Below are 25,352 nucleotides of genomic sequence, written 5' to 3' on the forward strand. Positions count from 1 at the left end.
CAATAAACACCTATCAAGGAAACTCAGTGTTTAATCTGAAATAAATGGATGTAGAGATATAAGAAGGGACACGGGGTTTTAAGGAGGAATGGGACATACAAAGGCAAAAAGAAATCACAAGTATGTTTTGACAGAGCTGAAACAGTGACTGATATATCACAAAACCTATCTCCAATTTGTTCTCTTATGCAATCCTAGTTTTGATTTCTTCCACCATTGGTCACTAAGGATTTGCTGCAATGACTTGACATTCTGAACCTACTTCATTAAAGTTCTTTCCCATTATAAAATAGTCATTAAAATTATCTTTATAATATTTTCTTATGTAGCCTTATGTCGTGTTATTTCTGGTACCTCTCTAGCCCAGCTGCTGACGCATTTATGATATACGTGTACCAACACAGCTGCCCACTCCATATATTGGCAAATTCGGTCTGCCATGTTTACAAGTCAGGCATTGTCCATTGGATATTGCTGGGGGTCCACAAAGCTTGTAATTTTGGTGATTTAAAGTTCAAGGTAGTCTTTGCCTTTTCTGATAACATAGTTGCATTTTATAAAAAACTCATAAAAATGCTAAATTCTCATTTCATTTGAATTATGTATGTCTCTGCTGAGACTAACAGATCTTGGTATTTGTGACAGAGTAGGTCTGCCATAAGAATCTTTTCCCTCCCACCTCAAGTAGCCCCATAATTTTCATTATCCCCGTCCGACAGTGCTGACATTGTGCTTATCAGGTGCACGTTCTGAGCAAATGCATGGACTCTTATGCTTGCACTTGCACACTCCAGGACAGTGGCATACTGTGACGCATCCGGTCAACTACAGGGACGGGATCCCTGACGGGTGGGGTCAGGGTCTTAAACAAGCTGCCTGTTTACGGTGGCACATGCTCTTCACTGGCTCAGTGGAAGAGTTCATTTTAGAGGATGGGAAGAGCGCTGGCTCCAAGAGAATGGGTAGTTGTTGATGAGTTTTTGATGCACATTGTCATTGTGATCTAATTGCAATGACTGTATTTGTGGACATTTATGATTTTGAAGAAAGATGTGAAATTCTGTGTTTCAGTTTCGTGGAATTGTTCAGGCTCATGGTAGCAACTTCCCCTGCATTCCAAAGAATGGCTTATCTCTTTTCTCCTTGAGTAAGAAGATCCTTATTTAAAGGCTCATTTTGGTGTGAGGGAGAAGGAAGATGAGGTGCATTACTCCAGACTGATGTTTTGGAGCTTAGTCCTAAAGATCTGATGGTATACATCTGTATTTTCTCTTGTCACCTTTGTTATTTTGCCATTTTGCACTGTAAATATTTTTGCATTTTTTCTATGGCGCAGCATGAACACCCTATGCACTGAATGAGTTATTGAGGCCCGTCATCTGATTAAAAAAAAACTTTCATAAGGGCATGTGACCCTCACCAAAACCCATGGTGTGACAGTTATGATGGTATTCCTTAGTCTTCTTGTGACCGGTGCTTGCATTCCTCCTCCTCTATCATGATGGTATCAGGAGCTCTATGAAATTCTGGGGGTCCTGTCTGATGCCATGATGCTCAAGAAGACATACTGCAGGTTAGCTAAGGAATACCATCCAGATAAAAACCCACATGCTGGTGATAAGTTTAAAGAAATAAGCTTTACTTATGAAGTTTTATTAAATCAAGAGAAATGGGAACTTTATGATGCTATGGTGAACAAGGTCTATGAGAGTTGTGGTGATGGAGGAGGTGCAATGGACAATATTTTCTCATATCTCCTTGAGTTCACGGTCAGTCAAGGTAGAAACTGCAACAGCAGATGAAGGGGAAAGGATAGGGTGCATTCCGCTCAAGGTTTCCTCGGAAGGTTTGTATCACCTTCAAAACTACAGCTGAGCAAAAATGTCCTAGCAATTCATGTAGTGGTCAAGGTAGGAAGGCAGGTGTCTGTTCAAAAGTGCAGTGCTTGCAGGAGATGAGCTGTATTGATCATGATTAGACAATTAGCACTAGGAATGGTTCAGCAGATGTGTGCTCTGATTGTAATGGAGAAGGTGAAGATATCAATGAAAAGGATCGATGCAGAAAATGTGAGGGGATAAAAATGATAAAGGAAATGAAGATTATAGAAGTTCATATAGACAAATGTGTGATTCACGGACAGCAAGTTCCACTTGGTGGAGAAGGAAAACGATTGCCTGCTGTGGAACTTGGTGACATTATCGTTGTACTACAGGAGAACGAACACCTGGGGTTTCAGAGAGAAGGCTGGCTTGCACGTGACACACAAAACTGGTCTTGTTGAAGTGGTTTTCAATTCATGTTCCATCATTTAGATGGATGGCATATAGTTGTGACGTATCCTCCAGGGAAGGTTATCAAACCAGATTGTGTTTATATTGTAAAAGGAGAAGGAATGCTGTGGTATTGTAATCAAGTTGAAAAAGGAGACTTGTTCATCAAATTTGATATTCGATTCCCTAAGCATAATTGGATTAACCCTGACAAGATAGTTGAATTGGAATATTTGCTACTAGCCAAGCCACAAGTCCCTGAGATGATTGGTGAAATTGAGGAGTTTGACAAAACACACAGCTCAGTTGGAGGGCACCAGAGGGACGCCTACAATGATAGCTCTGATGAGCCCCACAGGGGACAGCACTACCTCTCCCCTGATTATGCTGTATACCTCAGATTTTAGATACAACATTGAGTCACGTCACCTGCAGAAATTCTCTGATGACTCAGGAATTGTTGGGTGTATGAAGAAGGATGGGCAAATGAAATACAGGGCCCTGATGGAACACTTTGTCAAATGGTGCAAGCTGAATCATTTGCAGCTCAACATTAGTACAACAAAGGAGATGGTGATGGACTTTAGGAAGACTGAGCGTGCACTGAATCATTCTTGTGAATCTTCTCTGAACCTTCTCCAATGTCAATATATCCTTTCTAAAATAAGGAGCCCAAAAGTGCGCACAATATGCCGTGTGATCTCACAAGTGCCTTATAGAGCCTCAACATCACATCCCTGCTCTTATATCCTATACCTCTAGAAATAAATGCCAACATTGCATTCTCCTTCTTCACTACTGACTCAACCTGGAGATTAACCTTCTGGGTATCCTAAACAAGGACTCACAAGTCCCTTTGCATCTCTGCATTTTGAATTCTCTCCCTATCTAAATAATAGTCTGCCTGTTTATTTCTTCCACCAAAGTGCATGACCATACAATTTCCAACATTGTATTTCATTTGCCACTTCTTTGCCCATTCCCCTAAACTATCTAAGTCTCTCTGCAGGCTCTCTGTTTCCTCAACACTACCCACTCCTCCACCTATCTTTGTATCATCGCCAAGTTCAGCCACAAATACATTAATAGAAACATAGAAAACCTACAGCCCAATACAGGCCCTTCGGCCAACAGAACTATGCCAAACATGTCCCTACCTTAGAAATTACCTAGGGTTACCCATAGCCCTCTGCAGATGCTGGAAATTCAAACAACACGCAAAGTGCTGGTGGAACACAGCAGGCCAGGCAGCATCTATAAGGAGAAGCACTGTCGACATTTCAGGCCGAGACCCTTCGTCAGGACTAACTGAAAGGAAAGATAGTAAGAGATTTTGTTGCTTTTATATTCTTATCCTCTTGAAATGGAAGCTAACATGGCAATTGCCTTCCTCACCACTGACTCAACCTGCAAATTAACCTTTAGGTAATCCTACACAAGGACTCCCAAGTCCCCTTGCATCTCAGATTTTGGAAATCTCACCATTTAAAAAATAGGCTACCTTTTGATTTCTTCCACCAAAGTGCATGACCTTACACTTCCTGACAGTATATCCCATATGCCACTTCTTTACCTATTCTCTTAATCTGTCTAAGTCCTTCTGTAGCCTTCCTACTTCCTCAAAACTACCTGCCTGCCACCTATCTTTGTATCATCCTCAAACTTTGCTACCAGGTCATCAACTCCGCCATCCAAGTCATTGACATAACACAAAAAGAATTGGTCTCAATACAGGCACCTGTGGAAAACCACTAGTCACCGGCAGCAAACCAGAAAAGTCTCCCTTTATCCCCACAATTTCCCTCTTGCCAATCAGCCACTGCTTTGCGCATGCTAGTATCCTTCCTGTAATATCATGGGCTCTTAACTTGTTAAGCTGCCTTATGTGTGACACCTTGTCAAAGGTCTTCTAAAAATCCAAGTACACAACATCCACCAATTACCCTTTGTCTATCCAGCTTGTTATTTATTGAAAGAATTCCAACAGATTCGTCAGGCAAGATTTTCCCTTGAGGAAACCATAGCTTATTTTATCACATGCTCCCCAGATGCCCTGAAACAATATCCTTAACAATCAATTCCAACATCTTCCCAACCATTGAGTACAGATTAAGTTGTCCTATAATTTTCTTACTCCTGTCTTCTTGAACAGTTGTGTGCTATTTGCAATTTTCCAGTCCTCCTGAACTATGCCAGAATCAATTGATTCTTGAAAAATCATTACTAATCCTGTAAAATCTGTTCAGACACCTCTTTCAGAACCCTGGGGTGTATAGCATCTGGTCCAGGTGACTTGTCTAACTTCAGACACTTCAGTTTCTCAAGAATCTTCTCCAAGTGATAACAAATTCATACACTTCTGCTCCCAGACACTCCAGAATTTCCATTATACTGCTTGTCTTCCACTGATGCAAAATACTTATTCAGTCCATCCACCATTTCCTTGTCCCTCATTACTACCTCTCCAGCACCATTTTTCAACAGTCCACTATTCACTCTCACCTCTCTTTTACACTATGTACCTGAAGAAATTTTAGAATTTTAGGCATCCTCTTTAATATTATTGGGAGCTTACCTTCATATTCAATCTTGTTTTTTCTTATTAGTTGCCTTCTGTTGGTTTTTAAAAGCTTCCTAATCCTCTGATTGCCCATTAATTTCTGCTCTATTATATGCCCTCTCTTTGGCTTTTGTGTTGGCTTTGACATCTCTTGTGAGCCATTTGTTTTGTCATCTTGCCTGTAGAATACCATCTTCCTCTTTGGCAGGTATCTATCCTACATCTTCAGAATTCCTTCCAGAAATTCCAGCCGTTGCTGCTCTGCCTGTGTTCTTTTTCAACCAACTCTGGCCAACTCCTCTGTCATGATTCTGTAATTCCCTTTGCTCCACTGTAATACTGATACATCTGACTTTAGCTGTTCCTTCTCAAATCGTAGGGTGAATTCGATCATATTATGATCACTTGACCCCAAGGGTTCTTTTACCTTAAGATCTCTATCAATTCTGGTTCATTGCTCAACAACAGAATAGCTGATCCTCCAGTGGACTCAAGCACAAGCAGCTCTATAGAGCCATCACCTAGGCACTCTAGAAATTCCTCCCTCTGGGACCCAGCACCAACTTGATTTTCCCAATCTACCTGCATATAGAAATATAGAAAATATTGTTACATTGTCCTTTTGACATGCGTTTTCTACCTCCTGTTGTAGTTTGTAGACCACATCCTTACTACTGTTTGGGGGTCTGTATAGAGCTCCCAATGTCTTTTTACCCTTGCAGTTCCTTAGCTCTATCCACAATGATTCAACACCTTCTGACCAAATGTCACGTAGTTCTAATGATTTGATGTAGGCAGATATGATAGGGTCTTTTAAGAGACTCCTGGATAGGTACATCGTGTTCTCGATATTCATTGCTTATTTATTTACTTTTCTTTTTTGTTTTTGTATTTGTATTTTGTTGTCTTTTATGCAATGGTTGTTTATCTGTCTTTTTGGGTGCGGTGTTTCATTGGGTTTCTTGGATTTACTGTTTATGCCCGCAGGGAAACAAGTCTCAGGGTTGTGATAATAAATTTACTTTGAAACATGACTTGCTGAGATCCTCCAGCATTTTGCATGGGCTGCTAGAGGTAGAGGGTCTATCTCTATCTTGTATATGTTGATAAATTGCAAAGCAATGGGCTAAATTGCCCCTTTCTACCATCTCTCATCTGCATGTCTCAATTAGCTTCAATTTGTTCAGTTTGGTGAGCCCCATGCGGCCTTCTATTACCTACGAAGTACTTAACAGTATCATTGAGGATTGCTCTGAGTACTTTGAGAGCCAATTAATAAAATTTCCAGTATTTATAATTCAGTTATACATCCTGTCGTCTGCCAATACAGCAACATATCCATAAGTGACGTTTCAGGTTTCAGGTTACCGACTAAGGAACTTACTTCAGTGTGGCAACACACACAAAATGCTGGAGGGACTCATTAGGCCAGGCAGCATCTATGGTAAAGAGTAAACAGTTGTCGTATTCTTATGAATATAGTTTATATTTGCAAATTTAAAATAAATTCAAATGAGCTCTTTTTTTGTCATGAGTACAGTGAGTACGGGTAGAATGAAAAAATTCAAGTTCCATCATGGGCGCATAGGTACAGACAACACACAGAATATAAATTATACGTAAATCATATGGGACAGTGAGAACCAAAACACAGTTTAGACACTGCCAGTGTCTCAGAGGCCGATGTTAAAGAGAGTGAACCCTCGCAAGGCAGAAGATCCCGATGGAGTACCTGGTAAGGCTCTGAAAACCTGTGCCAGCCAACTGGCATGAGTATTCCAGGATATTTTCAACCTCTCACTGCTATGGGCAGAAGTTCCCACTTGTTTCAAAAAGGCAACAATTATACCAGCGCCTAAGAAGAATAATGTGGACTGCCTTAACAACTGTCGACCGGCAGTGCTCACATCAATAGTGATGAAATGCTTTGAGAGGTTGGTTATGACTAGACTGAACTCCTGCCTCAGCAAGAACCTGGACCCATTGCAATTTGCCTATCATCACAATAGGTTCATGGTAGACGAATCTCCATGGCTCTTCACACAGCTATATAACACCTAGACAACACAAACACCTATGTCAGGATGCTGTTCAATGACTATAGCTCAGCATTTAATACCATCATTCCCACAATCCTAATTGAGAAGTTGCAGAACCTGGGCCTCTGTACCTCCCTCTGTAGTTGGCTCCTCGACTTCCTAACTGGAAGATCACAGTCTGTGCGGATTAACAATAACATATTCTCTTCGCTGATGATCAACACTGGCGCACCTCAGGGGTGTGTGCTTAGCCCACTGCTCTACTCTGTATATACACATGACTGTTTGGCTAGGCATAGCTCAAGTACCATAAATAAATTTGCTGACAATACAACCATTGTTGGTAGAACCTCAGGTGGTGACAAGAGGGCATACAGGAGTGAGATATGCCAACTAGTGGAGTGGTGTCACAGCAACAACCTGGCACTCAATGTCAGTAAGACAAAAGAGCTGATTGTGGACTTCAGGAAGGCAGCGTCCATTATTAAGGACCTCCAGCACCCAGGGCATGCCCTTTTCTCACTGTTACCATCAGGTAGGGGATACAGGAGCCTGAAGGCACACACTCAGCGATTCAGGAACAACTTCTTCCCTACTGCCATCTGATTCCCAAATGGACTTTGAAGCTTTGGGCACTACCTCACTTTTTAAATATACAATATTTCTGTTTTTGCACAATTTTTTAATGATCTATTCAATATATGTAATTGACTTACTTGTTTATTTCATATGTTTTATTTTATTTATTATTTTTTTTCTCTCTCTCTGTCTCTGCAGACATCCCACCTCTCCCGGAAGTTCCGGGAGTCTCCCGCATATTGATAGTGGCTCCCGGACACCCGCAAATTATATACAATATCCTGGAAAATGGTTTTTTTGCGAGCGAGTGAATGGGAGGAAGAGAGAGAGTGATAGACGTAGCGGGAGAGTGACAGAGAGAACATCTTGATTGGTGTCTCTTCGTGCTAAGTAGACCTATTAGTTTTCTCAGTGGGTGGGATTTACAGTTGACCTCTCTCTTTCTCTTTTTCATTGTCCATCAGTTCAGTTTAGTATCCTGCAACGCCATGGCAGAGTGTTCCAAAAAAAGAAAATATAAAACGTACTTCACCCCAGACTGCAGTAAAGTATACCCCTGCCTCATAGGGGTCAAAAATAATGACAGTGTTACTCACTGCACTGTTTGCAACAGTGACTTTTCTATTGCCCATCATTGGTTAAATGTAAAAGACATGTTGAGCTGAGTTTAACAGGTGTCATTCGTTCATTAGCATAGCTAACATTATTTAAATTAGCTGGCTAGCTGCTAAGGAGCTACTCTATTGGTGCTGCCAAATTCTAATTGTGATGTAGAAAGGGTATTCAGCATGGTGCGTCAAATTAAGACAGAATTAAGAAGTCAACTGTCTCACAAAATACTTGTGAATCTGATGTCTTGCAAAATGAACAAATTCTTTTGACACAGACTGCTATGAGGTTGAGACTCCTGGCAAAATGCTCAAATCTGCCAAGCAAGCCACATCACAGTACAAGGAAAGTTTGCAAAGTAAATAGAAAAGCTATTTGCATTAGCATTTAGCTATTAGCATTGAGACTGCCAACAAAATACTCAACAAGGAATACATATGTGTTTGTGTGTAAATAGTTTCAATATGTGATCAAATAAATTGTTCTGTTCATTCATAATCAAATGTCCTATATACATACACCCGTGGAGGTCGACGGCGGCGGGGGGGGGGGGGGGGGTGTATATGGGGTGGTGGTCATACCTCCCTGAAATTTTTGCAGGGTGGGATGTCTGTCTCTGCTAGATTATGTATTGCATTGAACTGCTCAAATTTCACGTCACATGCCGGTGATAATAAACCTGATTCTGATTTTAAAATAAGACATTCATACGAAATTCGTGTTCGAGCAAGCGGTGGAGCGAACTCCATTCTCAGTGCGGTGCAGGTCGGTACCAACAGGTGGCAGTGTTTGGGGTAAGGAGCGGCGGTGTTGAGTACTGCGCCCCCTCCTTGGAGGACCCGCGTCGCACCTGCCGTTCCTCCGGTTGTCCTTCTCGCAATGACGTCAGATGCCGGAAGGTCAGAGGCTCTGAGCGGAAGTGGGTGCAGGAGCGCTCTCCGCCATTGTGTGCGAGAGGAGTAGTAACCGTACATCTACAGACACGTACACAGTCAGTCACCGCCGCCCGGCCCGAGGGGAGACCTGCTCGCAACACAGACAGCTACTCGCTCCGCCACCTCCTCCTGGGATTTACCATCATTGGCCTGGGCCGTTGCGCGATCCACTGGGAGCTCGTTTTTTTAAAAATATAAAAAGAGTCGGCGGAGCCTGAGGCCGCGGCCGAGACCCTGCCCGTTGTTGTTTAATGAAGAATGTCTGCGACCAGCGTGGAGCAGGTAATGCGCTGGCTGCTGGCTGGCGAGCAAGCGAGTACTCGAGTCCGGCCTGCTGCCGCCTCCTCGCAGGCCACAGCTCCTTCCCTCCCTCCCTTACATATTTCCTGTCGCTTGCACTATAGTAACAAGGTCAATTTATTAGTTTAAATATTAGATAATTTAATATTGAATTCCGAATTTCCATGAGGTACTGACGGGTGTTTTCTGTTTTTGTTTTTTTTTCTTTTTGCATTTTTGCTTTCTATTAAACACGATACTACATCAGAGACCGAAAGGACAGGGAAGTAAAGGTGAGTTGGTCCGTAACTCATTGTTAGTTTCACAGATTGACTGTTTTTGCTTTTTTTTTGTGTTTGTTTTTAAAGCAATTTTTTTAACCCGGAGTTTTTCCTAACATCACTTTTTAAAAAAAAAAATTCAGAGCTCATCTCTATTTGGAAACTTTTTTTCCCTTTTACATAATTTGAGGATATGTTTAATGTTTATATTGGAGGACATTTTTTTTCTGATTTAGGGTAATTTCTCCAGGAGAGTTAATTAAATTGACAGATGTAGATTGCTTTTATCGAGGGCACATGTCTTTTGATTCTTCAGTCTGAAGTTGATGCTTATGTGCCTGAGTGTTTAATTTCATTTGTTTGAACTTTTGCTTTTTTTTTCAAAATAAATATTTTATTTTGATTCAAACTCTGAAAATGAAATTAAGATGTAATTGAAGAAAAGGTCTGCAGATGCTGGAAATCTGAAACAGAATATGGTGAAAATACTGAGTAAGTCAGGCAGTACCTTGTAAGAAATGAAGTAATCTTTTTAGCTCAGTGACTCTTTATTGGACCCATCTCTGAAGAGGCATTGGCCTGAAACATTAATGTTGTTTCTTTATTCACAGATGCTGTCTGATCTTTTTGAGTATTTCTGCTATTTTGTGTGTGTGTTCACAACAGTATCGATTTACATTGACAACATTTGTAACCCAAAACTTTTATTTCTGAAAATAACCCTGTCTGCTTTTTAAAAGTATGAAATTTGCTCAGGCAAATTTTGTACTGTAGTTATCTAATTTAATCAGCAGCTGGTGTACATGCATTTGAAACCTTAAAACAGCAGTACTGTAGTTCTTTCATTAAATAAAATCAAGGCTGATCTGTTCTGGGTTTCAACTTCACTTTCTAACCTGCTAGTCATAACCATTAATTTCCCAATTGACTCCCAAACTATGCCTTGATACTATAATGTTCATTAAAATTAGCATTGCTAGTTCTTCCAATTTTACAGATATTTTTATAACATACTCAACACTAAAAGTGTGGAGATGAGCAAACAGCTTGTAAATCTCATCGCAGTCTTCAGTTCAATTGTTTACATTATCTTCAGCTATTTGAAATTAGGATTATAATTTATTTTGACATGGTATTTCTCACCTTTTGCCATTACTAAGACTTGCTCCAAGTTTTAATTTTGGTTTGAGGGCAACTTGATCAGTGTGATGAGGGTGATTTAAAAAAATCTGGAATCTAGCAGTCAATCTGGTTATTTATTAATGAAATTTGAGGTATTGTGCAATGATTGGGAAGGAAGAATATGAGAATAGTTGAAATTGGGTACAGAAAGCAGAAGGAAACAAACACTAGACTATGGAAGGGAAAATTAAGTATTTTTAAAAGTGTACTTTGAATTCAATTTCTCTCAAGCAGCAATAAAAACCTGATGTGCTGGGATTCCATACTGAATAGCTGAAAAGCTTTGTTGCGAGTGCTGCAGTTTTGTGCTAATTAATGAATTTCTCTGGGAGGACAGGAAGTGAAGCTAAGGTGAAATGGCATCAGCCAGCCAGCAGCATTTGGATGTCAGAGTTTAAATCAAGTTTTGCCCCTCAGTTGGAGTTGCTGTGCCTTTTACTGTAATAGCAGAATGCACCGTTGGTCTTGAGATACTTTACAAATTTTGGTCATTTTTGTATGCAACTGTATATTAGAACTGTGAAATATCACAATTTTTTGGGAAAAATTGAGAATTTCAGAACATGGATGATGCATATATTGTTCAATAAAATTAGCTAAGTGTTTAAGAATGTACTAAGCTTTGAATTCATTTCCTGTTTATACCCATTTGCTTGAGCGCAGTTAATTGTGTGCATTGTTTACTGCTGATTGGATCTTAAATAGTTTGAATTGTTGACATTTGGATGGGTTGATGGACTGATTTCAATCTGCAGAAATCTGAAAGCATTCATTTTAGCTGTAAAAAATGTATTGCTATTTGAACTGCCATGTTTGATAACTTGTATGGAGGAAAGCTTGCATTGTTTGATTTGCCAAATGACCACTGAGTTATGTTGAAGTAACAAAATCAGGAGAATCAGATCTATTATCACTGACAGAACATGCAAAAAGAGGGCGCGTCTCAGGTGTGGTGGCCAGCTTTTTGAGGCACTGCCTCTTGACGTCTTTGGTGGTGGGAAGGGCTGTGTCTGTGATGGTGCTGGCTGAGTCTACAATCCTCTGTAATCTCTTGTGATTACCAAACTGTGATGCAAACAGTCAGAATGCTCTCTGCCATGCCTCTAATGAAATTTTTCAGTTGTCTGGTAACTCTCAATCTCCTCAAACTCCTGACAAGGTAGAGCCTCTGGCATGCCTTCTTGATTGCATCAATGTGTTGGGGACAGGATAGATCAGGATTGGTATCCTGCAACTTAAAGCTGCTCACTCTTTTCAAACACTGATCCCTCAATTAGGACTGGTGTGCTATCAGCTTCCCCTTCCTGAAGCCAATAATCAGTTCCTTAGTCTTGCTGATGTTGAGTGCAAGGTTGTTGTAGTGATGCTACTTAACTAGCCTATCTATCTTACTCCTGTAAATTTTTTCAGCACCATCTGAGATACCACCAACTGGAGTGGTCACATCAGCATATTTACAGATGGCTTTTGTACTGTGCTTTGGTACACTGTTAAGAATGTAGAAAGCAGAGTTTTGGGCTAAATGCACATCCCTGAGGTGCGTCTTTGTTGATGGCCAGTGAAGTGATGTTGTTACCTATCTGTACTGACAGTGGTCTCCCAGGAGGTTGCGGGTCTAGTTGTAGGAGGTGCAGAGGCACAGGTTTTGAAAGTTGCTTAACTGGCAAATGATGTTGCATGTCAAGCTGTGATCAAAATGGTAGCATGACATGTGATTTGCTGTTGTCCAATTACTTCAAAGCAGAGTGAAGAACCAGTGAGATTACATCTGCTGTGGACCTATTGTGGTGGTAGGCAAATTGCAGCAGGTTCACTTTCTTGAAAGATGTTTGGGCATTAGCCTGTGAGACGAGATCACGGGGTCGCCAGATGCTGTGATGATTCACACTGGCGTTGTGCTTAAACGGCATTGAGCTCATCAGGGAGTGAAGTATCGCTGCCATTTATGCTGTTAGGTTTCACCTTTTAGGAAATAATAGCACGTAAACCCTGCCACAACTGTTGTGCATCCAGTTAGGTGTCCAGCTTCACATGGGATTCTCATTTGACTCTTACAATGGCCTTCTACACATTGTACCTGGATTTCAGACAGTTCTATTTTTTTTCTCTACGTTGAGGGGAACATGTAATAGCAAAGAATGAAAGCAAGATATAATTTTACTATATCTTTTGAGAGAATATTTGAACTCTGCATTGGCATTCAATATAAGCAGACTACTGTGGATTTCATTAAAGTTACAGTAACTTTGTTCTTGAACTTTGTATATGTCAAATGCACTGATGTTTGACGTTGGATCAAAAATGGAATTAAATCTTTACCCAAGAGAAAGGACGTTAACTGGCCACCCCATAGTACAACATGGCAATCAGATATTTTGTGCATCATTTCAGAATCAGGTTTAATTTTGCTGATGTACACCTCCCAGACGTGCCCTCTTCTCATTGTTACTGTCGGGAAAGAGGTACAGGTACCTGAAGGCAGACACTCAGCGATTCAGGAACAGCTTCTTCCCCCTCTGCCATCCAGTTCCTAAATTGACATTGAACCCAGGAACTCTACCTCAAAACTTTTTTATTTGTTTTTGTTTGCACAAATTTTAATTTAAATATTTAATAAACATATATTTATTTTATATATATACACACACACACTCTGTAACTGTTGTTTCCCTCTATATGTATTTCATTGTACTGCTGTCATAAAGTTAACAAATTTGATGACATATGCCCATGATATTAAATCCGATTCTGATATATGTTGTGAAACCTGTTTCCTGGCAGGAGTGTAGTGCAAGGCAGAGAAATGAAATAAATCAGTGAATAGTGCGAGAGCAATAGTGAGTACATTTAGAAATCTGTTGCATTTTCCGTGTGTATTGCAGAGCAGATACAGGTGTGGATATGAGGCTATTTTCACCTCAAGCTTCTACATGCAATTGTCACACCAAACAAGTAGTGATATAATCAACCGTCAAACAAATACTTGTGCTGTTTGCTTTTCATTATTACTATCTAATCACCGAAGTGTTACAGTAGACATACTTCAACAATTTGAATGTAAATAGTGAGCTTGTAAATGTAAATGTACTTGAATGTAAATAGTGCCCACTCTTTATTTAGTTAGAAGTCAATTAATCGGATCTGCATTCCAAGCTGGCCATAAACATGTTTCCTTTCAAAGAAATATGTGGAATTGAACAGTCATCAGAACCTAGCTGCAGCAGTTTTCATGTTATTTACCAATACAAGCTTCTGAATTGATTCAGTTCAGTGCTTAATACCAATTCTAAAGTGCAATTCAGACAGCAAGGATTTATTATTGAAGTAATACAACATACTTTTCAGGATTTGCTTTATTTCTTATAGCATATCTCAATTTAGGACTGTGAAAGCTTTAACTCTTCTCTCCAGTGAAAATTTAATTGTCACATGATATTGTTTTAAAAAAGGTGAACGCACTATGGTATGGACTTGCCAAGCAATTAATAATAAATGGTCTTTGTAAGTATATCTGTACTTGAATAGTGGCTTGAGCTACAATATTTCTGTAGTTTTAGCAAATAGTTTATCTTGCTATTGACATTTCAAAACAAGACTTGTTAATTTTTAATCCAAATTACATGCAGTAGTTTATGGATCAGTCTTACTATGGATATAAAACCATACTTCCTTTTGGGGAGGAAAAAAGTAAAATTTCATTAGTGCTGGGCATGTTTGATTATGAAAAGGAACTGAGAAGACTGCAATCTGCATCAGTATTTAATGTAAGTTATACTTCAACAGTAATAGATTAAAAATGATAAATGTAATAGACTATTGCAGACTCAGGTAATATGCAAATACTTTTAAACATTCTGGTGCACACTGTTGACCAAATAGTTAGTTGAAGTTTGGACTTGAGGTTCCTTTAATTTTACTGTGGGACTTATTTTGGCGTTAAGTTGCTGCTTGACTGCAAAATGATGTGTATCACAAAATTAAATGCTCAAATCATTATATCTGTTTTCAGAGTGATTTCTTAGTTTCAAGTTTTACTGGACTGTTGGCATTTTTTCTATGGTGGTTTTTGTTTACATGCCCTGCAGATATTGGTCATGTTACAACATAATGGCCTGGCTGTGTTGTGCTTTCATATTATTCTTAATTGTCCTAAAACTCTGAGTATTGTGGGAATGCAATTTAAAAAATAAAATTTTTAAATAACCTGCGGCTCAGAAACTGCGTAATTTTCAGTTAGGTGTACTATATCCATTCATACAGGATGACCTGAAACTGCTTATAATTTCATTAGCATTTCTTTTTCATCATTGAATTTATGATGTTATGTTGTACTCATTGTTAAACTAGCTTACATAAGACAAACTCTAGAAAATTGTATTTTAAAAAGTGGCTGCATTGGTTAGTAGCAGTTACTAATAGAATGTTTTTAATTTCAGTTCAAAACGGTTCGATGCATCAAAAAGACACAGTAAACGATGATGATTTTGAACCTTATTTAACAACCCAGGCAAATCAGGTAGGTACCTTAATTATCAGTGTTTTCACTGATTATTGAAGAACATTGCATACACTGCTGTTTCATAAAACAGATATACATGCACAATGAAAGGATATTGCTTTAATTTTTTGTTATGTTTCAAATTGCTAATCGCTGATACAATTACTGTAGTAAGTATAGAGCAGTAAAAGTTGATTGAACTTGGTAAAGTATTCCTGTCTTTAGGTCAAAAATAGGCAAATAAATTAGTAAAGCAAAGTAAGATGTACAGATAGCGCAACATTGATGTTTGAGGGAGGAAAACACCTTATGGCAAACACCATGGATATGTTTGTTAGGTCCATAGCTTTTCTTAAACCCTGAAGGATCAGTTCCCAATCCTAACTATTGATAGTAGGGCATTATGATGTTGCCGCATAAGCTCCGTTGCCTGCATGATATCTTGAACTCCTTTGTATTGCCTCACTTAAGACTTCTCTGCAGTCTTTGAATTCAGGGCTGTTGATGGCAGCAGTGCTGTCAGAAAAGCACAACAGCATTATAGGCACTTATACGCTTGGCAATGAAATCGGTCTAATGCTGAAAGATTTAGCTGTTTTGATCTACACTAATCAATAATTCCCAAAGCACAGATGATTTTTTTTTCCATCTGTAAGCTTATTGTTGATGCTTTAGTGAGAGATTCTTGGACGAGGTGGTGGTCTACAGGCCAGTCATGGTCTGGAAAATGCTGACTAAAGAAGGATTTACAGGAAAACTCTTAAGATAGGTTTGTGCGATTTAGTTTTTCAACTTTTTATTAATTATTCTTTAAAATTCATTGATTTATTCTTTAAATTCTGTGGTTTTTCTCAATCAAATTGGATGCTGTAATTTGCTGCATGTGTAGTTAGTTGGAATACAAAAATGTTGCCCCAATTATATGAATAAACAAGCAGGATACTTGAAGAATTCTTCCAACCCACTTTGTATTTTCTTATTGTGAACCCAACCCTAGAGTTCAAAGTACTACCACTTCTAAGAAAGCAGAATTTTCAAAGTCCTGTTAACTATATCAAAAAATTGTTCTTTATTCTTGAGAACAATTTTTGAGAGGAAATTATATATCAGTACAGCATGATTTTGAAGGATTTTGTTCACCCTACGTGTGTAGGTAAAATAGAATTTTGAAATTAAAAGCTCTGATCTGTTTAGTCATTTTACCAAATACTGAATTATTCCTTTAATTTTAGCTAGCATAGGTGTGTATTTGCCCACAGTGCTCATTGTTAATTGCTGTCCAATGGCTCTTGCTGGATGTCCATTCATGTGTGTCCTGCATTAGGGTAGACTGGCTATGCTGTAATAGAAGTAGCATTTCCAACCCTGCTGTATTGGCAGGAGTCTTCAAGAGTTGAGAATTACCTACAGGAATCTGCTGCGAGTAACTTGTGAGAAAAATCTTAGGGAAGTAGAGTTTGCACTTTGGGATTTGGACTTTCTTTTCCAGATTGCTTTGTCCCTGCTTGTGGTGCCTCTGCAAATTCCATGAGGTCCTTCTCTGTCCTTTATTTGAAATGAAGGAGCGAGTCACCGTCGGCCTTTTCAAAGTGAAGGTGCCTGGCTCGTGTTTATGGGATCGCGTGTGTTTGCATTGCCCAGTCCGTTGCTCAGCCAAAGGGAATTCTCGACTCTGTGAATGACCAAGGCGGCAGGTGGGTACTCGAGCTTTGCAGTTCATTTCTGCTCCTGGTATGTCTGACAGACCAGGAGAAAGAACAGGTAGGGGAAATTGCATATGCTGATCCACACTGAACTGAGTAAAATGATACATGAGAATATTACATTGCAAGATCCAGTTGATAGAGGTGATCCAATGGAGATACTCAGTAAATAATCAAATAACTTTAAATCGTATCACCACAAGCAAGGTGCACTTCTAGTGGGGTCTTAGATGGTTTCAGGTCACAACTTAATGTATCAAAGATTACAAAGTTGTAACAGTGCTTACATTAAAATGAGGAGTATTTCAAAAATGTTACTATGAAAATATTTGACGGTCCTTGTACACAGCTGTACCTTCTATGATATAGCATTTGCTCTTCAGTATAAATCAACATTAAGCTTACAAGCATTATTTGAGGGGGCAAAGTCAGAGTTCAGGGATCTTATCTTAAAAGAGCTAAAGAAATATAATCTTGAAAATAAATTAAGAATTTCATTATCTTCGCATCTTAGAAGCAAGAATTCTATTCTTGACCTGAGGGCATAAACTGCTATTTTTTTTAATTCCATTTCTTAACCCTTCCACTACTGAAGACACTGAAATGTAGTGAACATGGTTTGTGGATGAAAAAGCACACAACTGCAGATGATCACATCACTACTCTTGTGTGATGGGTCATTAATAATTGAACCTCTGGTATTGAATCAAAGGCATGCGATCTCAATCGGGGCACCATTTGACTTTGATATTGAGGAGTCTGAGTAAAATTGAAGTTAGAGACAGTTGGGTGCAGGGATGATGGAATAGTGATACTTAGTGTGAGCTCAAGTACATATTGTAGAATTTTGGATGAGCCTACGTGTGCATGTGGTGCAAGATGGGAGCCTGGGATAGGATTAGAGTCATTTATCTGATATTAACCTGGTACAAAAGAAGGTGATTATGATAGTTTTAGACAAGTTATCTTGCATGGGGCTCTAGGGAAGTTGCCTATTTCCAACTATCTTCAGTTGCTTCATTAATGACCTTCATAATGTGTTTATCAATGGCATTGCATTTTATTTAGTATTCTTTGTAACTTACTGGGCCAGCATATCAAAGACATGGAAAATTTTCAGCTTGGCAAAATGTAATACAGTGACCCATCAGCAGCCTTCTCCAGTAAGGAGAAGTTTAACTACCTAACGCTGTAATTTATGTATAATACTGTTGAATAATCCCACCATCAGTAGTCTGAGTATCACTATGCTATGAGTCAAAAACTTGCCTAGGTCAGCCATATAATTCAGCTAGAAAAGTTGGTCAGATGCTGGATATACTACGATGATGGTTTTATATCCTGACTTCCAAGCTTTCACACCATCTACAATGAATGTTTTGGAATAATCTCCATATGCACATGAATTGATGTTTCAAATGCATTACAGTTCCTTAAAACTTGGAATTTCCTACTTGCCTAATTGGACTTACACTATTTTTGTTACATGACTGCGGTAATCCAAAAGGACAACACTTCATTACCACCTCCCAGAAGAAGAGTGGGAGATATGCAATAAATGCTGGCCTTGCTGGTGAATCAGACATTCCATCTGTTGATATCTTTGTTTTGCTTCAACTCTGATCTTCCACATGACTTGATTCTTTTCAAGCCATCTTTGGCTGTGCCTTTTATCAACCAGACCAAGACAAGAATTTCTTTCCTGAGTCTTTCTGGCTTTTAAGACATCTGCTAAAAGTGAACTATTGGAATAAGTTAATGCTTGGCTGCAGGGTTTTGCAAACAGTCATAACTGTTGGGAGAATTTCAGATAGAGCTTTTACATGTTGATTGCCACTAAGTTACCATTCATGGCTTCAGGACAGTAATGTAAGGGCTCTTGCCATCTGTGTTTTGTGAGCACTTGTAGATAATTATCTGGGTCATCCAACTGAAATCAGGACTACTTTTTTTCTCTAATTCTCTTTAGTTTCCCTATAATTAAAAAGCATGTAATAAAATCATAGTCGGAGTTACCATGTGCAGAAGAATGCTGCTATGGGAGATTGATCCACGGTGCATAAGCACGTTTGACTTTTTTTGTCTCTGTACATTTGCATGCCAGAAGTCCTTCTGTTTAGTAAGCAACCTTGACAATGCTTTATAAATTATCTACTAGCATTAGACTTAAAAAACATTAAGTTGCTCTCGAAGATTAGTTGTTTAACTTTCATACCTAATTACCTTGCTCATTGAATGACATTCTTGTGTTAGCTATTTTCACTTCATTCTATCTCCTAAGGTAATAGAAGTGTTGAAGGACTATTTGAATTTTCTTCTGTCGAGCTAACTAAATTTGCTGTTGCTATTAAAAGTAGAGGATCAGTTGCATGTGACAATATGCCTGATATTTAAAAATGTACTGAGTATGCTCATGAATTTCTAAATATTACTGTACTTCGAGAGTTGTTGTAAATGCTTTTTTTTTTCGTGGCCACACTAGAATTTCAATAATTTCTCTTGTTAGGCTTCTCCTTTATAATTTCAAATCCTGACCTCTCAACGGGTCTTCCTAAAATGTGTAGTAATTTTTGGTACTATTCATATGTAATTTAATCTGTATAGAGAGCCTTGAACAACAGTGATATATTAGTGTTTTTTTTTACTCTGAAGCTACATATCTTTTAATTAATGATATTTACAAATAATATGATTAAACAATGACAGTAAAATTAGACTGGTATAGCTAGAAAATCCTCAACTTAGCTAAATGACCTATACACTGAAATTTACACAAAGTTCACTGACAAAACTTAACGAAACTTATAATAAGTCTTTGTTGTCCTTTACACTTACTGTAAAATTAATTTGCTAAAGTGGCTAGACATTTAGATCTTTGAGTAAAATTTGAAAAAAAATTATCATTGGGTCTTATGAACAGCATAAAACTTGTAAAATGTCTGAAGTTTTTCTCATTGACACTGGTAATATCTTGATCAAATTGAATTGATATATGGCTCAACCCTTCCTTATTGCTCTTCTCCCGATCCTGTTCATCTACGATCACATGAAAATTATGGTTTAGTTTATAATTCCATTCAAATGGAACTTTTTAGAATTATGAAGAAATGGCACTTTTTAGAAAATTACATACTGTAAGTTCTATGCCGTTCATTTAAAGCATTTCAATTAACAGTGAAGGCTGGCAAAATCAAATCACAGATTTTAATTTCTCTAATTCGAGTGAAGCTTAGTGGGTCAATGTACAGTATTGTCTCTTGTGCACACTCATTCTAAGCTTGTTTATGTTTAAATATTGTGGATTAACTATAATAAGGAAGTTTTGCAAAAGCCTTGAATGGATGGAATGTATACTAGGTGCATACGGATTAGAGTTTCTGGAATAACTTGTGTTTAAATAAGTGAAATATAAATACAATGGTAGAACAAATAAAAATCTTCTCATTTTATTAGCTGATGTACCTATTGCCTTAAAGTAGGAGTATGTTTCACCAGGATAAGTCTGCAGTGTTTACCTGCAGTATTCTTGTTTGAAATAAGGTGAATGAATTCAAGCTCTTTTCCACCTGTAATAGCCATTCAGTGTGCAGCATCCCTCATTTGGGATTGGTAACTATTGTCAGGATTGCAGGATACTGCTGAGGAACATTTGGAAGTTGACTAATGATAGATGGTTTTAAATTTGAAATATTTAAAGAATGAAGAATTTGTTCACATCAAATTTTGACCACTTCAGAAGTGAAATACTTAGTATAGACCTAACAGAAAAGCTTATATCTTTAAATATTAATATTACAATGTACCTTAATCACAAAAGTAAATTACATTGTTTGGTATCCTTATTCACCATTGAAATATTTAACAGATGTAACTTGTTGATATAATGTTTTGCTGCCTGCGAACATCCACTTCATACCCAGTTAAATTTATTTTGAAGTTAGCGTTGTCGTGGCGGAAATATGATGACTATTAGTGAAGCGACAGTTTCGCTGCTCAGTCAATATAAATTAAAAGGGAAAACAGGTGCTGCCAGGGATGGAAGTAATTGCCCTGCTATACTTTTGAAGTTCAGTAACTTTATGCACTCCTGAAGGAATAGATGGAATAACCTTACATGTAACATGCTCTTGGTTAAGTTCTAGAGTGTCAGTCTAGACCAGGGGTCAGCAACCTTTACCACTGAAAGAGCCACTTGGACCCGTTTCCCACAGAAAAGAAAACACTGGGAGCCGCAAAACCCGTTTGACATTTAAAATGAAATAACACTGCATACAATGTTTTTTTTGCCTTTATGCTATGTATAAACAAACTATAATGTGTTGCATTTATGAAATTGATGAACTCCTGCAGAGAAAACGAAATTACATTTCTGCATGCAACAAAAACATTTTGAACTCCGAAAAAAAGACGTTGGGTTGAAAGTTACTTTTAAGTAAAATACTCAATGTCTATTTGAGTCCTTCTTGTATTTATGAAAAACGCCGAACTTAAATTTTCCGCCAGCAGCAAACCAAAAATAACATCAGCCAGCTGTCAGCCTGAAAAATAAAAGGACTATTTCACTGAACAATGAAAAAATATGAATATACATAAAATAATAGGCAATTAAAATATTTATCATACTTGGTTAATGGGATTTCTGCTCCTGGACCTCAGCGCACAGCGTCTGCACATCAGGGCTGTATGACGTCACCTTCATCTTTACACAGGATCGCAAGCTGTCATCTGTGAGGCGTGCGCGATGTTTGTTTTTAATAAAGTTCATGTTGGAGAACACCTGCTCACATACATATGTGGATCCAAAGATCGACAGGACTCCAAGCGCATACTTTTTCATGTTTACATAAATGTCGGGCACAGCATTCCATGTTTCAAACACAAGTTGGTCCGGATTTGGAAGGTTTTCAATATCACTCCATTTGTGATTCTGAGCAAGAACGGCCTTCTGACGGGCAACATCTTCAAGGTCTGCTGTCAAGCGTCTAAACTTGGACACCCATATGTCTTTGTCGGCTATGTCGGCCAGTTCCATCTCAAGATCAGGTTGACTCACACCTGCCAATGCAGTCGTATTCAGTAGGGAAGGATCGATGCTTAAGGGAGTGACCGGGAAGGATAATGTGTTTTTTTCCTCTCTGAACTCACAGAAGCGTTTCCCAAACGATGTTTGCATTGCGATGATTGCAGAATGTAAATACTCCGAAATTATCATGTCGAGACCTTGTTTGAACTCTCTCAAATTGGGGAAGTGAGACAAAGTGCCTTTCTGTAAATCTCTGGCAAGCACTGTCAACTTGCGCTCGAATGCCAAGACATCCTCCAACATGTGCAGGGCTGTGCATCCTTTCCCCTGAAGAGCTGTGTTCAGCGTGTTCAGGTGCGCTGTCATGTCTACCATGAAGTGTAGCTTTTCCAGCCACCCTGGCTGTTCCAGCTCAGGAAAGTTGAGCCCTTTGCTGCCCAGGAAAGTTTTCACTTCTTCCAGACACGCGACAAAGCGTTTCAGCACCTCCCCTTTGGACAGCCACCGGACTTTGTTGTGCAGCAGGAGATCAGAATATGCGCTTTCCATCTCGTCCAGTAACAAACGGAATTGACGGTGATTTAAACTTTTTGCCATTATTTTATTGACAATCTGAATGACAACATCCATTACTTCTGTGCATTCCGGAGGAAATGTTTGAGCGCACAGTGCCTCTTGGTGCAAGATGCAGTGAAAAGTCAGCAGCTTTCTGTCCAGCGACTTCTGCAGTAAAGCCACAAATCCCTTGTGCGTTCCCGTCATATTCGGAGCCCCATCAGTAGCTACTGACACCAGATGGGTGGTCTTTATTCCTTTGGCTCTTAAACAATTCAAGACAGCCTCACAGATGTCCTCCCCCCGTGTTTGTCTTTTAGAGGTATCAACTCAATCAGTTCTTCCTGTGGCCCGGCAGAGTTTACATACCGGCAGAACAACGCTATTTGTTCAATATCGCCTTTGTCTTTAGACTCGTCACAGGCAATCGAGTAGGCCACAGCTGAATTGATGTCTTTAATTTGCTGTCTTGTGATGTCTTCTGCCATTTTTATGGTTCTGTCTTTGACAGTCTTTGCAGAGAGGGGCATATCCCTGATTTTCTGCACAATTTCACTCTTGTTTTTAAAGTCCGTGAATAGATGTTCTGAAATCTTAATGAAAGATTCTTTTATATATTCACCATCTGTAAACTGCTTCCCGTGCCTGACTATTTCCTGAGCGGCAATATAACTGGCGTATGTCGTTGATTTTCCTGACTTCATCCATTTCTGGAAATGATTTTTGCTCAGATCAACCTTCCGCATCAGTTCCGAAACGGCTTTTTTTCTCTCATCTCCATCCGGATATTTTTGAGCAAAGGCTGCGTGTTTACTCTGGAAATGCCTTGCGACATTTGACTTTTTGTTGTTTGCTAGTTTCTCATTGCATATTAAGCATACCGGTAAACCAGTCTCGTCAACAGTGAAAGCAAATGAATCTGTCCAAGTATCATTAAACGTTCTGTTTTCTTCAGTCACTTTTCTTTTTTTAGAATTCTCCATAGTTGGCTTACCTTGGATCGAAAAATTAAAGAAATCGCGCACTGGCGGGTGTCAGGTATTGGCAGTGGTGACGTATATTAATAGCGATAAAAACACGTTGCAGCGGTGTGTTCAGGCAGTCAGTAAACTGCAGTCGAATAACTTTATTCGAACTAAACAGCCTTGCTTCTAAGCCTCCCTCAACCCAGCCCCCATGGACGCAGATGCTGCAAAAGACACGTACTCACAAACCCCCGTAGGCAATCTCCCTTAGCCGGAATGCTGGCTAATTGAGAGCCGTTTCGGATGTGTCAGAAAATGTATCGCCACACTTACATTGTACAAGATCACCATAATCTTCAAATTTAGAATTACATTTCAAAAGCTAACAAACTAACATAAAATACATTTTAATTAAATACTGACCAATTATTTCCCAAAGCCACAGGGAGCCGCAGCACAGAGGTGAAAGAGCCACAAATGGCTCGGGAGCCGCAGGTTGCCGACCCCCGGTCTAGACAAACTGAAGAGGCTTTCATTCAACCTGAGCCACAGCTGACTTCTGTTGTAATTTGTGTTCAGTGCACCCGTATGTTAAGTAGATCTAAGAAATGTGCTTTTGGTACAGTTTGAGCAGGCGACAGACTGTGATTGTTGGGGAAGTGCCACTACATAGTTATGCTAAGTTCCAAGCCAATTTAAAGTTGTAAAACTTTGCAGTAGTCATCTTCCCAGTGATTCAGTATCTGTTCAGAAAGAGGTAGTTTGCCTAAAATGTACCATTAATAGGGTAGCATGATGACATGGCAGGTAGTGCTGTTACTTCACAACTTTGTTCAGTTCTGATTTCAGGTGCTATCTACAGATCTTTTTGCTGTGTTTCTTCTGGGTGCCACTTAAGAAGCAGCTCAATTTGCTACAGTAAATTAACTCGGAGTTGATTAATATTAGTAAAAATCTTGTGTAAGTCAGAGAATAAAGTGAAATGAGAGTGAGCTAATAGAGGGGAAAAGAGACTAAATGGGAGTTGTATAGATCCGATGGGCTGAATGGTCTCCTACGATACAATATTAAGAACGCATGCTCAGGGCATTGAGCCTTTCATTATTAAATGTCCCATGTTTTATGTGATAGGGGTAAGAGATAGGGGTAAGAACTTGAAAGCCAATGTCTAAGTGCTGGCATTTACATCTGAGTAAGATTTGTTGTTTAAAGTATGTTGAGTACATTTCAAGCAGATAATCTTGGGGTTTTTGAACTTTTGGAGGTGTATTTTTTTACCTTTTAAGCACTAAAACTAGAGGGCATGGATTTAAGGTGAAGAGGGATTGATTTAAAGGACCTGAGGGATAAGTTTTTCTATGCAGGCTGGTTGGTATGTAGAATAAGCTGCTGGAAGAGGTGAGAGGCAAGAACGTTAACACCATTTAAAAAAAAACACATTTGGATGGGTATCAGGAAAGGCCAAATAGAGGTAAATAGGATTAGATCAAGAAAGCACCTTCATTAACATGATGTGCCAAATAACCTGTTTCTGAACTATTTAATAAAAGTTTGGAATTTCTCACTCTAAGAAAAATCATGGGAATTGAGATTCGAGGGGTTGAGAGGGATAATAAATTAGCCATAATGAAATGATGGAGCTGAGTTGATCGGCTAAATGGTCTAATTCCTTTAGTGTTGCTTGAATATTTGCAACTTGAAATTAGTTGCTTAAATTAAATTCATATACAAAAGGAATTTTATTTTCAATATAGCATTTATGGAAAGGAGAAGGAAGATGAGAGTTAAATTAGGGCACTGTTTTAAAGTGTTGTTTGTAGCACTACCTATCTTATTTGAACTGCATGTTGATTCATTACCACATTGGCGCT

General features: G+C 38.9%; 1 protein-coding gene across 4 annotated transcripts in view; it reads left to right on the forward strand.

The window, feature by feature from the left end:
* The window catches only part of ythdf3 (YTH N6-methyladenosine RNA binding protein F3), a 52,859-nt gene that overhangs the window by 11,987 nt on the left and 15,520 nt on the right, over nt 1-25,352 (forward strand). Inside the window, exons 1-3 of one of the 4 annotated variants that reach the window (XM_059981848.1) lie at nt 8,938-9,277; nt 9,543-9,567; nt 15,174-15,253. In XM_059981848.1, the coding sequence (XP_059837831.1) occupies nt 9,254-9,277; nt 9,543-9,567; nt 15,174-15,253 (129 nt within the window). In that variant the 5' untranslated portion in view covers nt 8,938-9,253. Of the gene's footprint in view, nt 1-8,937; nt 9,278-9,542; nt 9,568-15,173; nt 15,254-16,771; nt 16,930-25,352 lie in introns of those variants that run through there. The other 3 variants (XM_059981858.1, XM_059981837.1, XM_059981868.1) reach the window with 3 other exon arrangements.

The sequence above is a fragment of the Hypanus sabinus genome, chromosome 1 (assembly GCF_030144855.1).
Source record: "Hypanus sabinus isolate sHypSab1 chromosome 1, sHypSab1.hap1, whole genome shotgun sequence".
Classification (NCBI taxonomy): domain Eukaryota; kingdom Metazoa; phylum Chordata; class Chondrichthyes; order Myliobatiformes; family Dasyatidae; genus Hypanus; species Hypanus sabinus.